We start from the raw sequence: 17,248 nt of genomic DNA, 5'->3' as shown, positions 1-17,248 counted from the left end.
TCAACGATGCCCTCTGCCCGCAGACGTCGACGGGGCAGTTCTTCTACTTTTGTGCCTATGCTAGTGACGACCGAGGTAATATCTTTGATGCCACCTCCTGAGCTGCACGAGGATGATCCGGTGCCAGAGCTTGTTTGGTATCCGGGGGTCCTATAGATGCATTCCTGTTGACAGGATATACAGATCATTCAACCAGACATATTTAGGAGATGGAGGTAAATTTTCTTTGGTTATTACTTATTATTATTTTTCTTCAGTTTATGACTTTGCTTATTAATAACAGTATTTCTTTTTTTTGGAAAATTTCAAGATAGGGATCCCAAGAGGTTCTACAACCACGGCCGAAAGATTGCCACTCTCGTGCAGCCTGACGAGCCGTGGTTCTAGGATGCACTCGCAGCTTCTGGGGTGAGGGACCTCTGTCAGGTCGACTTCCAAACGATTCATATTTGGATGTTGATGGAATTTACAGAGAGGTGTCATCCAAATACTTCGTCCTTTCATCTTCCTCACGATGAGATTACCATCACTATTGACGATATTGCATGCATGCCTTTTGCATCTACTTGTCAGGTATACCCTCCTTGGTCACTGTAGGCTGACAAAGGAGGAAGCGGTGGAGATGGTGATTGAGGAGCTAGGGGCTGATCCTGATGACGTGCTTAAGGAGGTGGAGAGGACCCGCGGGGCACACGTGAGGTTTCACTCCTTGCAGCGGATATATGATTTCGAGCTTCTTGCGGCACATGAGGTTGCTGGTGACGAGGCAGAGGCGGATATACACAGAGATCGGGTGCTGAGTTGTTACTTCTTATATTTGATAGGCACTTAGCTCTTTGTGGACAAGAGTTCGACGTACACAGACGTCGTTTACCTGACATGCTTATCAGATATTGCACATGTCCATGAGTACAATTGGGGAGCTGCTACACTAGCGTACACCTACCACAGACTCATAGAGGGATGCATGTGGAAGGCAAGGACTGTGGTTGGCAGTTGTATCTGCTTAGTGGTAACAATCTTATATCCTTATACATTTTCTCAAAGTCTATTATATATTTGTGATAGTATGTTTGATCATCGTATTTTTTCCAAGGTTGGATACTACATCACTTCTCTAACATTATTGACTGGGGAGAGGTGCCGAGTTACACTGAGGCGATGCCACGTGCTAAAGCCTTCGTCCCCTCAGAGGGAACCAGATTCCAGATCCTTACAGGGGATGTCTTGCCTGCATGGCCGCTGAGGAAGTCCGATATGACTGTTATGATGATCACCGTGAGACGGTTCGGTGGGATGACATCGCCCTATATTCTGGATGGTTGGCTTCCAGTTCGACCATTATTGTTCGTTATCTTCCAGAGCGCGTCATGCGTCAGTTTGACTACTAGCGGACGATACCCCGCCAACCATCTGACACTGCTCTTATCGCCATGACCCATCGGCAGCTAGATGATGTCTTTGCAGACTGGGAGCATCACATGGTTCCTGACGAGGCTCGGGCGACCAAATCAAAGGTAGACTAGAGCAGCTTCGACAAGTACATCACCTGGTACTACAGATTGTCACACCCATACATGATTCCGACCGCACCTGGATCACCGTCCAGACTAGCCAACGAGGAGATTTTGTAGACTCATCAGGCTCAGTTGGACCACACTCAGGATGCTCTTCCTCGATATCGTTAGATAGCTAACATGGGATGGGCAGGCATTGCAGATGGTTTCTTTCTTGAGGGGTCCGATCCCAGACGTGTAGTGGATGGTATGATTAGGCTGGCAGGGGAGGCGTTTACGTACCATCGACATCGTGTTAGGATAGGTGGGGCACTTGAAGGTAGAGGCAAAGTAGCAGCAGACGGCGTGGTGGACATAGAGGCGGAGGCGGGTCATAGGCAGAGGAGAGGCGCAGGATGATGTCCGACACACACCGTAGTGATGCCTGTGATTTTTTTGATATCTATATTTATATTTCATTTATGTACGTTACTTTGATTATGCATTTGACATTATGGCCGATGATTTATACGATGTATTTTTTTGTGTACTATTTGCTATTGCCTTTAAATTGCATTACTTTAATTTACTATAATTTTATTTTCCATTTTTTTTATAAAAATTGAGTTTTGGAGTGAAATGTATGTGATTTGAAAATATAGCAGACTCTTCCGTAGGTACATCTACGGAACACTCAGTTTTAACACGTTCCATAGATGTACCTACGGAAAGAAACAAATTTTTTGAAAAAACATGTGCTTCCGGATATGCATCTACGAAGCAGGGGTCATAATTAAAATTTCGTTAGATGCCTAAGAGATTCAAGGGGTGGATTGAGATTTTCTCAAATATTATTGTATTATTTTAAGTCATTTTGTATTACAACACAAATCATATTTATAACACATCTACTTAATATAAATCCAAGGTTGTCATGATAGCAACCTCAGACACAACCCTAATCCTAAATCCAATGTGGCATCATATTAGAAACCTTAATCCAATGTGGCATTATATTAGAAACCTATTAAATTTTGAATTTTTTTTAATCATTTTTTTTAATCTTCACATCAAATCATTATATTTATCCAATCTAATACCCTAATTTTATTATAATAAATAAATAATTTTTAATCAAATGATTGGGTAAAATACTAAAATAATGATTATTTTTAAGAATAATTTTATAAGGATATTTTGAAAATATTTGTAGTTACGGTGTAAGTTTTTCATTCTTAAGAGTATTTATTCTATTTTTTTACAAAAAAGTAAAAATGCTTTTTGAAATTTGAAATTAAGATTAAATAATAATTTACACATTGTACCTAATAGACTACATCTACTTAATATAAATCCAAGATTGGCAATTTTAGTTTTTATTTATTATTATATAAAAGTTATAAAAGTTAATAACACTACAATAATAAATATATACAAAATACAAATTTAAAATAAATTTCATTTTAATGATTATTAAAATTGCAACTAATATTATAAAATATTTTTCAATTTTTTTTACTACTTTAGTCATAAGATATTAAATTACAATTATTTTTTAAAGTTTCCAAAATCATGTTGATAATAATTATTAAAAAAAAATCTTTGAAATAAAAAAATATATGTTAAAAAATTGAAGTATATAAAATTTTATAAAAATAATAATTAAAAAATGGATCTAAAGATTAAATAATAGGATAGTCTAAAGTTCTTAAGCATTTCATTTTAATAATATAAAATAAAAATGCTTTTACCAAACTAGAAAATATGCGTTAAATAATTAAAGTAGATAAATATTTTTAAAAATTTAATAATTAAAAAAAATACTAAAGACTTATTGATATAATAGTTAAAGTTTATATGAATTTTATTTTAATATATTAATAACCTAAATTATAAAAAATAATAACACTAATATAACTATAAATTAATTTTTATAATTTCTTTACCTTTAATATACTATAATTGAAAATTACTTTTATAACGCCTTTCATTAATTTCTCCTTTAAATAATCATGAATTGACGGTTTATCATACTATTTCTAAAATTTAATACTTACATAACTATAAATTAATTTTAATAATTCTGTTACATTTTTATTGAATTTAATATTTATAAAACTCTTTAATTATAATTGCTCACATAATAATTGTATTAATATCAAATTTTAATAATAATTTTTTTGTTATTATTTTATTAATTTCTATTGGACCTCTTTCTCGATGTTAGTATAAATATGTGACTTTAGTTTCAGAACTTCGTTTTTATGCTAATCTTTAAATTTGTATGATAGTTTTTATCTCCTATTTCTTACTTTATACATATGTATTGATTGTTAATTTTATTTTTGTTACAGGACAAAAGATTATACATTTGTTAATGGCATCTCAGGTAAGTATTTTGATGTTTTTAACATATCAAATATTTATCTTTCAATGTTCATCCACAAATCTAACCTATCATTATTTTTATATAGATGTCTGAATGCAATTTTATATTCACATTCAAGTAATTGTCTTTCAATGCTCTCAACAAAAGTATGAATTTCTCTTGCTATTACATCTCTATTCTCTATAATTATTTTATACTAATTTTTTCTAGATGTTTCATGTCTCTATAATTATTTTATACTAATTTTTTCTAGATGTTTCATGTCTCATAGCTATCTTAATAAATTAATGTTGTTATAAAGAGAATTTCAAGGTCGGTCATATATGTAAGCAAGCTTGATAGCTATCTTAAAGAATTACTACAGTTATAAAGATAATTGTAAGTTGGTCATAAATGGAAGTTGAAGATACTAACAATATGTTTCAATTTTTAATATTGTTGTAAGATTATCCATATAAAATATACTATCTTACACTATACAATCATTAATTTTTCTCAAAAATTGTATTATATTACCAATATTTTTAGCATATTATATTTAAGTTTCAGGTAGAAATTTATATCATTTACTAATAATATCTCTATTATATTAATTATAATTTCACATTCAAATATAAATTATTTATTTTATTATGGTTTAATACATATTTGTCAAGTCTATAGTTTTCAATTCTAGGTATACAAATTTAAATATAAATACAATGTTTTGTTTTTATTTGCAGCATTTTCTTTTGAAAATTCATACTACAATTTAAATATATTTTTAAATGTGCTTATTATAATCTACGATACATTTCTAATTATATATATATATATATACCTTAATTATTTAATTATATTATTTATTAAATTGATATTATAATAATAATTAATATAATTATTAGATATTGAGCCAGTGCTATAAAAAAAATAATAATAATAAGTTTTAAATTATAAAAATTAAATTTGATGCACAGAATAACATAGAGATATTGAAATCAAGAATTAGATTCCACTTAATTGAAACAAAGAATTAAATTTGATTAAATTTGTTAACCTCTCAATCAATTAAAATCGGTTAAAAGACATTTAAGTAAAGAAGTAAATTTGGTTGGATTGATGTAATACCCGACATTATATTTATTCGATCTTTATATTTACTAATAAAATTGGTATAAAATAAGATGGATAAATATGATGTATATTCTATTAATTGGTCTTTAGTGCTAACTAAACCTATTAGTGGCAATAGGAGGGGTATAATGGTATTTTCGCCTTTAAGTAGAATAGAGACATGTTTGGATCCCTCATTCTTTTCTTAATTCAAAAACAGAATTTGTGAGAAAGAGAAAGAGAAGGAAGCGTGGAAAGAGAGGAAGAGGAAGAAGAGTTCCAAAACTTGGTCCAAGCTTCATTTTTGCATGCAACCGATTTTGTCCCAAATCTTGCTCCTTTCATCATCTCCATCTTGCTTTCAGCTCTGTCATCACCATCTTCTTCATTCCTAAGGTGAGTCCTTAGTTAGATACTTTGGATTTGCATGTGAGGGTTTCAATTGGGGTTTAGGGATTATGAGTGATGTATGAATCAATAATGCTAATCATGTTAATTCTGCTATAATCCTTGCCTACTGATGTTTCTAAGTGTGTTTGTATATTATAATTTCGTTAGAACTGAGTTGGAAGTGTAGGGGATATATTTTTGGGCATTGGGACTGTCATAGACAGTAGAAAACACAGAAAAATGATTCTGGTACAGTGTAACCGGTTACGGGTTTTCGTGTAACCGGTTACGCTGTTGAAAATTGGGAAATCTGGGCATTTTGCGTGACCGTAACCGGTTACGGTTCCTGGTGTAACCGGTTACACTGGGCGCAGAAGGAAAAATTCAGCAGATTGGGAAATTCATATCTCCCGTTTCGTGTACCCGTTTGACGCGTACCATATACCGTTAGAAAGCTAATTGAGTGTACTATCTAGGGAAATTAGCCTCGGTGTTTGAATATTATTTTTCGGTGTATCTGACATACCTTCAGTTAAAGTGCGACACTGATATTATGTAAATTGTGTATAGTTAGACTGAATTAGCTCATTATTTCTAACTGCTATGTTATGCTGAAATAAGAATGCTATATTATGATGAAATATGATCATTCTATTGATGCCCATTGTTTCGGTTAAACAATTGGGGTGGTGTGCTTGCGTGCTTTAGTGCTTGTTTATGTGCGTGTGCTGAATCGAAGTAGATCAGGTACTAAGTTACGATTCGGACCGTGGGTCTTTGAGTTGTCCGTGGGACTGCCCCGATCATGGATCTTAGAGGCACATACCTGAACTACCGTTGCAGTGTGCTTGTGAGGGTCTGGAGGCATTTTACTCACTTGCCGTATACACACTCGCGTGCTCGGTATGATGGCGTTATGCGGCTAAGTAAGCCTACGTATAACAGGTAAACCATCTCTAATGATGCCATGTAGGCTACATCATTAGGTTCCTACCCGGATGGGCTCATGCGTCGAGACGGCGTGTTGCACTTGCCGTTAACACCACGTGCGTATAAATGGTTAATGGGACGGTGTCGCCTCTTAGGCAAGGTCACCTCGCAGCCATGTAGGCTTATGCGAACCCGTTTAACCATTCTTGCAGGGTGCTTGTGCAAGTCTCTTGACAAATAGGCATGGGTGAACCCACCGAGGGTGTGTTAGTAACTTAGTCTAGTGGTATTAACGTACTTCTGGATTCCCCGTTATGGAAGTGGGTTTTGCATACTTGTTTGCTATACCATGTGTATCTGTTTGAGGCAAGTCCAATGGTGGACGAGTCACTTTGTTTACTCCGTATTTGTACCGGAAGTGAGAACAACCCCGAATCCATGGTGGATTCGCCCAGTTTGTATGTTCCCTTTTAGATCCGAGCGGACTAATAGGATAGGCGGACTCACTGAGATTTAGTAATCTCATCCCATTCCAATTATTTATTTTTCAGGTGGTTCGAGGCAAGATCGCGGTAAGGGAAAGATGGATTAGATCTCTTGGCGATGCTTGGATGTCTCTTTTAGTTTCTTGTCGTGCTTACTAGTTCATGTATTTTGGATATGTACTGATATGATGTACTTATGTTTTGGCCATGATACATTCGGCTTATGTATTAGTGTACTTCTATTTCCGCTGCAAACATTATGTAATTGTTGTCTTATGAACCATATTTAAATACTGTATGCATATTATTCTAGACAAATATGTGTGGGGTGTTACAGTTGGTATCAGAGCAGGTCGATCCTCGACTTTGCTAAGACGCATCATAATGCAGTACAATTCTGCCTCATATGTGTATAATCAGTATGATTCCTTATGTCTTATTTATGGCATTGAGTCTGATCAACTTGATTCCATGCGTAGGACAGACAGGGAGATGGCTGAGCAACGCAGAGGTCCCGGAAGGCCCAGAACTAGGAATGTGGAGCCCGAGCAACCGTCCGGAAGTGCAGGCGTGCCTTGGCAACAGATGATGCAGCAGATGATGCAACAGAACCAGATGATGGCTCAAATGATGCAAGGCATGCAAGGACAACAGCCTCCTACTCAAGCTCCTGTTCCTCAAGCTGCAACTGGACCAGACTTTCGTGCTTTCTTCAGGATGGATCCTCCGGAGTTTGTTGGCGGACTTGATTCACTCTTGGCTCATGATTGGTTAGCTGGTATGGAGAGGGTGTTTCAAGCTATTCAGTGTACTGAAGAAGAGAAGGTGATCTTTGCTACTCAGAAGATGAAGGGACCAGCTCTTAGGTGGTGGAACACTGCATCTACCTATTTCACCACACAAGAGATTCCTAAGGATTGGCAGCACTTCAAAGTAGCATTCTTGGAGAAGTATTTCCCTAATAGTGTGAGGACTCAGAAGGAGCGAGAATTCCAGAACTTTAAGCAAGGTGACATGTCTGTTTCAGAATATGCAGAGAAGTTCGAGGACTTGGCAGACTACTCCAGACAAGCTGTTTATGCTCCAGATGAACTATGGAAGATTGATCAGTTCATGATGGGTTTGAGGGCCGACATTGCTCATAGTGTTTCCCAGAGAGAGTTCACTACTTATGCTGAGTGTTTGAGGCAATGCTATGTTGCCGAAAACAGTTTGAAGAGGGTTCAAGAAGAGAGGGACCAGAACAGGGCTAATTTTAGGGAGCAAGGAAGATCTACTCAACACTTGAGGCCCCGTAATCCTCCCCCAAAGATGAAGCAAAGCCAAGGTGACCGTTTCCCCCGACCTCCCTTTTGTGATAAGTGTAGGAGGAAGCACACTGGAAATTGTGAGATCTCTTCTGTTAGATGTTATGAGTGTGGCGAGCAAGGTCACATGATAAGGAACTACCCGAAGAAGAGAGCTCCAAAAAAGACAGCAGGTCGTGTTTACACTTTGGATTCAAGAAAGGCCAAGGGAAACAACAATCTCATTGCGGGTACGTGTTATGTTAACAACCAACCTTTATGTGTTTTAGTTGATTGTGGAGCCACTCATTCTTTTGTCTCTACCGAGTGTGTTTACCGACTTGGTTTGGAAGCTACTCCATTACCCAATCCTATGATTATTTCTTCGGCAACGGATGATACCGTGGAAGCTCGACTAATTTGCAAAGATTGTTTGGTGTCTTTTAATGGTCGTGACTTCCCGATTGATCTAATTTGCTTACCCCTCAAGAAGCTTGATGTTATTCTAGGGATGGATTGGTTGTCTCTTAACTCGGTGTACATTGGTTGCAAAGAGAAGGCCATATTCATTCCTGCTGAAGAGATTTCTTCCGATGATGCAATTACCAAGTTGATAGAAGGTACAATCAGCACGGTTAATTATCTCTTTTCTCAAGAAAGATCCTTTCTTTTAGTTCTTTCCAAAGAACCTTCTGTGAGAGTTGAATTGTCAGAGATTTCGGTGGTGTGCGAATTTCCTGATGTGTTTCCTGAGGATATCACTTCTCTTCCTCCGGAAAGGGAAACGGAATTCTCAATCGATCTTGTTCCTGGAACAGCCCCAGTTTCCATCACTCCATATAGGATGTCTCCTATTGAACTCAGAGAGCTGAAGAGCCAATTGGAAGAGCTTCTTGCTAAGCATTTTATCCAACCCAGTGTTTCTCCATGGGGAGCTCCTGTTCTTTTGGTGAAGAAGAAAGACGGAAGTATGCGCCTGTGCATCGATTACCGTCAGCTGAACAAAGTTACCATAAAGAACAAATATCCTTTACCACGGATTGATGACCTCCTAGATCAGTTGAAAGGAGCCAGTGTGTTCTCGAAGATTGATCTTAGGTCAGGGTACCATCAAATCCGAGTGAAGAGCTCAGATGTGCCTAAGACTGCATTCAGGACTCGATATGGTCACTACGAGTTTTTAGTTATGCCTTTTGGTGTGACTAATGCTCCGGCAGTTTTCATGGATTACATGAATCGAATCTTTCAGCCATATCTGGACCAGTTTGTGGTGATTTTCATTGATGATATTCTTGTGTATTCTCATACTCCCGAAGATCATAAAGAGCACTTGCAGATTGTGTTACCTACTCTTCGAGAGAAGCAATTGTATGCCAAGTTCAGTAAGTGTGAATTTTGGCTATCCGAAGTAAGTTTCCTTGGTCATGTCATCTCAGGAGGAGGCGTGGCAGTGGATCCTTCTAAAGTAGAAGCAGTGGTGAATTGGGATCGACCAAAGAGTGTGACTGAAGTCAGAAGCTTCCTAGGTTTGGCAGGTTATTACCGAAGATTTATTATGGGGTTTGCTAAGCTAGCCTTACCATTGACAAGGCTTACGCGAAAGGAAGTTGCTTTTGAATGGAATTCCGAGTGTGAACAGAGTTTCCAGAAACTTAAGAGGAAGTTGACTACTGCACCCGTGTTAGTGATTCCGGATCCAAACCGATCCTATGAGGTGTTCTGCGACGCTTCTAAGAAAGGTTTAGGAGGAGTATTGATGCAAGATGGTCAGGTGGTAGCTTATGCGTCTCGACAATTGAGAACTCATGAAGAGAATTACCCGACCCATGATCTTGAGCTTGCTGCAATAGTTTTTGCACTTAAAGTGTGGCGACATTACCTATATGGCGTTCACTTTGAGATGTTCAGTGACCATAAAAGCTTGAGATATCTTTTCGACTAGAAGGAGTTGAATATGCGACAAAGAAGATGGATGGAGTATCTCAAAGATTATGACTTTGAATTGAAGTATCATCCAGGAAAAGCCAACAAAGTGGCAGATGCTTTAAGTAGGAAAGAATTTTGAGTTGCGGAATTGATGATGTTAGAGCATGGATTGTTGGAGAAGTTTCGAAATCTTAACCTTCAGTTTGAATGGACGCCCAATGGTGTGTTGATTAGTAATTTGAGCATCCAGAATGAGCTACGAGAAAGAATTCAGACATCACAGGAGTATGATGAGCAATTAAAGGCGAACGAAGGCATGTCTGATTTTGTGAGAGCACCTGATGGAGTAATCTTGTTTAAGCAGAGAATGTGCATACCGAATGATTCTGAGTTGAAGCGTTTGATTCTTGATGAAGCACACAAGAGTAGATTTTCTATTCATCCTGGATCGACCAAAATGTATCAAGACTTAAAGAAGGACTTTTGGTGGCCAGGTATGAAGAGGGAGATTGCAGAGTATGTAGCACAATGTTCCATATGTCAACAAGTTAAGATTGAACACCAGAGGCCAGGAGGAATGTTGCAATCACTGGAGGTACCAACGTGGAAATGGGATTCTATCTCTATGGATTTCATTGTGGGATTACCTCGTACTCGAGGCGGACATGATTCTATATGGGTAATAGTGGACAGGTTGACTAAGTCTGCTCACTTTTTACCTGTAAAGACCACTCACAAGGTGATTCATCTCGCAAGGCTTTTCATAGCAGAGATCGTACGGTTGCATGGCGTGCCATCTAGTATAGTGTCCGATCGTGATCCAAAGTTCACTTCGAGATTCTGGAAGATGTTTCATAAAGAATTAGGGACTAGGCTGGATATGAGTACGTCTAACCATCCTCAATCCGATGGGAAGACGGAGAGGACAATCCAGATGATAGAAGATATGTTGAGAGCTTGCATTTTAGAAGAAGGTGGGAGTTGGAAGGATCATTTGCCGTTGGTAGAGTTCGCATATAATAACAGTTACCATGCTAGTTTGGGAATGGCTCCCTATGAAGCTCTATACGGGAGAAAATATCGATCACCATTGTGTTGGGCCGAAGTAGGGGAGAAGAGTATTCTTGGACCGGAGATTATACAAGAAACTACCAAGAAAGTTAAGATGATCCAAGATAATCTTAAGAAAGCCCAAAACCGACAAAAGAACTATGCGGACAAGCGAAGGAGACCTTTAGAATTTGAAGTTGGTGATCATGTGTATTTGAAGGTTACTCCAAGGTTGAGATTGGGAGGACCGTTCAAAACGCATAAACTCAGTCCGAGGTATGTGCGACCATATCAGATTATGAGCCGGGTAGGTGAAGTGGCTTATCAGTTGGCATTACCACCTTCACTATCCGGGCTGCATGACGTATTCCACGTATCTTAACTCCGGAAGTTTGTGCCCGATACTTTTCATCCTATTCTTCCGGATACTGTTGAAGTAGAACCATATCTTTCCTATGATCCTCAACCTTACCGTATCTTGGAGCGTGCAAGCAAGTCTCTACGGAGTAAGGAGATACCTATCGTGAAAGTGATGTGGGATGAGACGCGTCCTGAGGAAGCTACATGGGAGCTTGAGTCAGAGATGCGGGAATCCTATCCTCACTTGTTTTGGTAAGTTTTTGAATTCGAGGACGAATTCTATTTAAGAGGGGGAGAATGTAATACCCGACATTATATTTATTCGATCTTTATATTTACTAATAAAATTGGTATAAAATAAGATGGATAAATATGATGTATATTCTATTAATTGGTCTTTAGTGCTAACTAAACCTATTAGTGGCAATAGGAGGGGTATAATGGTATTTTCGCCTTTAAGTAGAATAGAGACATGTTTGGATCCCTCATTCTTTTCTTAATTCAAAAACAGAATTTGTGAGAAAGAGAAAGAGAAGGAAGCGTGGAAAGAGAGGAAGAGGAAGAAGAGTTCCAAAACTTGGTCCAAGCTTCATTTTTGCATGCAACCGATTTTGTCCCAAATCTTGCTCCTTTCATCATCTCCATCTTGCTTTCAGCTCTGTCATCACCATCTTCTTCATTCCTAAGGTGAGTCCTTAGTTAGATACTTTGGATTTGCATGTGAGGGTTTCAATTGGGGTTTAGGGATTATGAGTGATGTATGAATAATAATGCTAATCATGTTAATTCTGCTATAATCCTTGCCTACTGATGTTTCTAAGTGTGTTTGTATATTATAATTTCGTTAGAACTGAGTTGGAAGTGTAGGGGATATATTTTTGGGCATTGGGACTGTCATAGACAGTAGAAAACACAGAAAAATGATTCTGGTACAGTGTAACCGGTTACGCTGTTGAAAATTGGGAAATCTGGGCATTTTGCGTGACCGTAACCGGTTACGGTTCCTGGTGTAACCGGTTACACTGGGCGCAGAAGGAAAAATTCAGCAGATTGGGAAATTCATATCTCCCGTTTCGTGTACCCGTTTGACGCGTACCATATACTGTTAGAAAGCTAATTGAGTGTACTATCTAGGAAAATTAGCCTCGGTGTTTGAATATTATTTTTCGGTGTATCTGACATACCTTCAGTTAAAGTGCGACACTGATATTATGTAAATTGTGTATAGTTAGACTGAATTAGCTCATTATTTCTAACTGCTATGTTATGCTGAAATAAGAATGCTATATTATGATGAAATATGATCATTCTATTGATGCCCATTGTTTCGGTTAAACAATTGGGGTGGTGTGCTTGCGTGCTTTAGTGCTTGTTTATGTGCGTGTGCTGAATCGAAGTAGACCAGGTACTAAGTTACGATTCGGACCGTGGGTCTTTGAGTTGTCCGTGGGACTGCCCCGATCATGGATCTTAGAGGCACATACCTGAACTACCGTTGCAGTGTGCTTGTGAGGGCCTGGAGGCATTTTACTCACTTGCCGTATACACACTCGCGTGCTCGATATGATGGCGTTATGCGGCTAAGTAAGCCTACGTATAACAGGTAAACCATCTCTAATGATGCCATGTAGGCTACATCATTAGGTTCCTACCCGGATGGGCTCATGCGTCGAGACGGCGTGTTGCACTTGCCGTTAACACCACGTGCGTATAAATGGTTAATGGGACGGTGTCGCCTCTTAGGCAAGGTCACCTCGCAGCCATGTAGGCTTATGCGAACCCGTTTAACCATTCTTGCAGGGTGCTTGTGCAAGTCTCTTGACAAATAGGCATGGGTGAACCCACCGAGGGTGTGTTAGTAACTTAGTCTAGTGGTATTAACGTACTTCTGGATTCCCCGTTATGGAAGCGGGTTTTGCATACTTGTTTGCTATACCATGTGTATCTGTTTGAGGCAAGTCCAATGGTGGACGAGTCACTTTGTTTACTCCGTATTTGTACCGGAAGTGAGAACAACCCCGAATCCATGGTGGATTCGCCCAGTTTGTATGTTCCCTTTTAGATCCGAGCGGACTAATAGGATAGGCGGACTCACTGAGATTTAGTAATCTCATCCCATTCCAATTATTTATTTTTCAGGTGGTTCGAGGCAAGATCGCGGTAAGGGAAAGATGGATTAGATCTCTTGGCGATGCTTGGATGTCTCTTTTAGTTTCTTGTCGTGCTTACTAGTTCATGTATTTTGGATATGTACTGATATGATGTACTTATGTTTTGGCCATGATACATTCGGCTTATGTATTAGTGTACTTCTATTTCCGTTGCAAACATTATGTAATTGTTGTCTTATGAACCATATTTAAATACTTTATGCATATTATTCTAGACAAATATGTGTGGGGTGTTACAGTTGAAAAATATACTTAATTTAAATTTATTATTTTTAACTACCCAAGTTATTAAAATCACTTTTAGAATATCAATATTCAAAATAATTTTTAAAATTAAAATTATATTTATTATTTTTCAATATACTTATAATATTAGTGAATTTTATCATTCTTCGTCACCTTTATAACCATGACTAATCCTAAACGTATTATTTATTTATCACTTTTACACTTTTTTCTTCTTCTTTTTTTCCATATATCTTATTCAATGAAACGATTTTTCTTTTCTTTTTTAAGACAAAAAGAAATCATAAATGATTATATTCATATCTTTCTTAATGCTTTTATTAATATTATGTCAATCAAAATTAAAATCATTCAAATATGGTATAATTTGAACATAACTAAGTAAAACGAATTTATTTACATTATGAATTAAGTTTTTTCCAACTATTTTTTTTTTTAAAAATAGTTTATCACTCATCTTTCTATTACAAATATGATGCTCTATTATATTTGAGACATGAGTCATAAAATATTTATTATTTTTATATTCTATATTTATTAATTGACATGTGTGCTCATAATTGTTGTTTTTGTGTGCACGAGAACAACAAATACATATTTAGAATTATAGGTCAAATAGAAGGTTTGTTTTAAAAAAAATGCCTAACCACCCTATTTGTTGATTTTTTTTTTTGTAGGAGAACAAAATATACATGTTATATAAATTATATAAATTAATTGTTCTTATAGAATTTCTCATATTTATCATCCGATATTAAATGTTACAATAACATCTCACTAACTCGAACTTTATAAAATTATGTATACCATTAATAATATATTTCATTTTATTTATATTATTTTTATTTAAACAATGACAGCGTCAAAATTTTTAATAGATACTAAAAACATATGAAAATGTTTTACTTCTATGTAACAATTTTATTTTGTAATAAATATTTTAATACAAATAATAAGCCTTTAAAACAAAACTATCGAAATAAAAAAAATTGATAAAAAGAATAACATAGTGATATCAAAGGACAAAATCATTAAAATAAAGAATTAAATTTGACTACAATGAATCGAAGAATTAAATTCGCTTCAATTTTTAATTTATAATGAATATTTTAATTATAATTATTATAATTATAAAAATTAAAATTAAATATACAAAATATTAATAAAATATATCTTGATATAGGAATGTAATTGTTATAAATTAACACTAATTATAATAACAATAATAATAATAATAATAATAATAATAATAATAATAATAATAATAATAATAATAATAATAATAATAATATATTAAATTTTATAAATATTATATTTTTCAATCCAAAAGTACCCGTGCATCGCACGGGTCAACAATCTAGTAAGTATAAAAACATATTATTAAATCTCAATAATTATAATCTATCATAAGGGAAAAATCTCCCTTTTCTTGATCATTGGAACTGTCCACATCAGCTGCTGTCTCCACAATATTCCACATCAGCAGCCTCAACCTTCTATTCTTCAATCCATAACTTCCAACCCTTCTGCCCTCCACCTTCCACATTCCAAAACGGTTTTATCATTACTATATATATATATATATATATATATATATATATATATATATATATATATATATAGTAATGATAAAACCGTTTTGGAATTTCCACGATTAGGTTTGATGAACATGATAGAGAATGTGAAAGTATGATCGGTTATATATATATATATATATATATATATATATATATATATATATATATATATATATATATATATATATATATATATATATATATATATATATATATATATAACCGATCATACTTTCACATTCTCTATCATGTTCATCAAACCTAATCGTGGAAATTTTGGTTTATACTATTTTTGCAAATCCAGCCATTCCTACGACTATTCATGGACAGACCGGTATTTAACCTTTGTTACTTTCTTTTCTTGATAGAAAATATCTTTCATGTTATTTGCAGGTTGAATTTCTCCATAGTATATGGTTCGTTTTTTACCTGGTTGTTTCCAATCCCTATTTTCTATTCTTTTAGTAACAATTTAAATATTGTCCTAATCCATGTGTTTTGGATTTTTTTCTAGTGCAAACAATAGCAAACATCGACTATACGATTCGTTTGAAATAAATATTCTTCTTTGACTGCCCTCGACTATACGATTAGTTTGAAATAAATATTCTTCTTTGACTGCCCTGAAAGTTTGAGCAGTAGAAGTAGAAATCAGCTGGTGTCAATATACAATGGGGAATCTGCTTGAAATTATTGGGTTATGCTTGCTAAAGTTTTGTCGAAATTGTAGATATTATAATATGTAAATAACATGATATTTTATATTAATTCATAGAATGAAATTTAATTTTTTATATTGTTAAGTGCAAATGTTAATAAATAAATCTCATAGATTGATTGACTGATTTTATGTTTGAGTGATATTTATATTAAATCTTAGTAATTATCGAAATTGTAGATATTATAATATGTAAATAAGATAATATTTTATATTAATTCATAGAACTAAAGAATATTTTAGTTAGGTCAAATTAAGAAATTAAGTTTATCAATATATATAAAGTTAGTTTTATAAAATATTATTGATATTTTTTATTGTAAGGTCGAACAAAACAAAAAATAAAGATATAATATAATAGAATATTACAAATTAAAAATGTATACATAATTTTGAAATGTATAAGAAAATAGAATTAAATAATAAAGAAAAAAATAGTATTTTTTTAGGTAAATAAAGAGTTTTGAAATGAAAAGACATAAATCATTTACCTATAAAAAAATTAAATATCATAATCATCTTTAATTGATTGCAACTTTAATTTTTGATTTAATATGATTGCTAAAGAATTGTTTGTTGAAATAATGAAGAACGTGATTTTAAAGAATGGTTTGTTGAAATAATGAAGCAACACGACTATTTTCTTGATATGGAAATAATTGGTATATTATTGCAAATTTTAATAAATAAATTTCATTGATTAATTGATTTTATGTTTGAGTGATATTTATATTAAATCTTAGTAATTATAAAAATTATAGATATTATAATATATAAATAACATAATATTGTATATTAATTCATAGAACTAAAGAATATTTTAGTTAAGTCAAACTAATAAATTAAGTTTATCAATATATATATATATATATATATATATATATATATATATATATATATATAAAATTTATAAAGTTAGTTTTATAAAATATTATTGATATTTATTTATTGTAAGGTCGAACAAAACAAAACAAAAATAAAGATAAAATATAATAAAATATTACAAATTAAAAATATATACATAATTTTGAAATGTATAAGAAAATAGAATCAAAGAATAAAGAAAAAACAGTACATTTTTTTAAGGTAAATAAAGAGTTTAGAATGAAAAGGCATAAATCATTTACCTATA

General features: G+C 34.5%; 1 protein-coding gene across 1 annotated transcript; it reads left to right on the top strand.

Annotated features, from left to right (window-relative positions):
* The first annotated feature begins 7,400 nt into the window (after nt 1-7,400).
* LOC131649851 (uncharacterized) lies at nt 7,401-11,426 on the top strand. The gene is made up of 8 exons (XM_058919602.1): nt 7,401-7,607; nt 7,938-8,319; nt 8,743-8,985; nt 9,286-9,450; nt 10,156-10,392; nt 10,489-10,589; nt 10,722-10,968; nt 11,056-11,426. The coding sequence occupies exons 1-8, from the start codon at nt 7,401-7,403 to the stop codon at nt 11,424-11,426; spliced, it is 1,953 nt and encodes a 650-aa protein (XP_058775585.1).
* The last annotated feature ends 5,822 nt before the right edge of the window (nt 11,427-17,248 follow it).

This window comes from Vicia villosa, linkage group LG2 (assembly GCF_029867415.1).
Source record: "Vicia villosa cultivar HV-30 ecotype Madison, WI linkage group LG2, Vvil1.0, whole genome shotgun sequence".
Classification (NCBI taxonomy): Eukaryota; Viridiplantae; Streptophyta; class Magnoliopsida; order Fabales; family Fabaceae; genus Vicia; species Vicia villosa.
The sequence above is the reverse complement of the archived record's forward strand: the minus strand, read 5'-3'. Positions and strand labels throughout refer to the sequence as shown.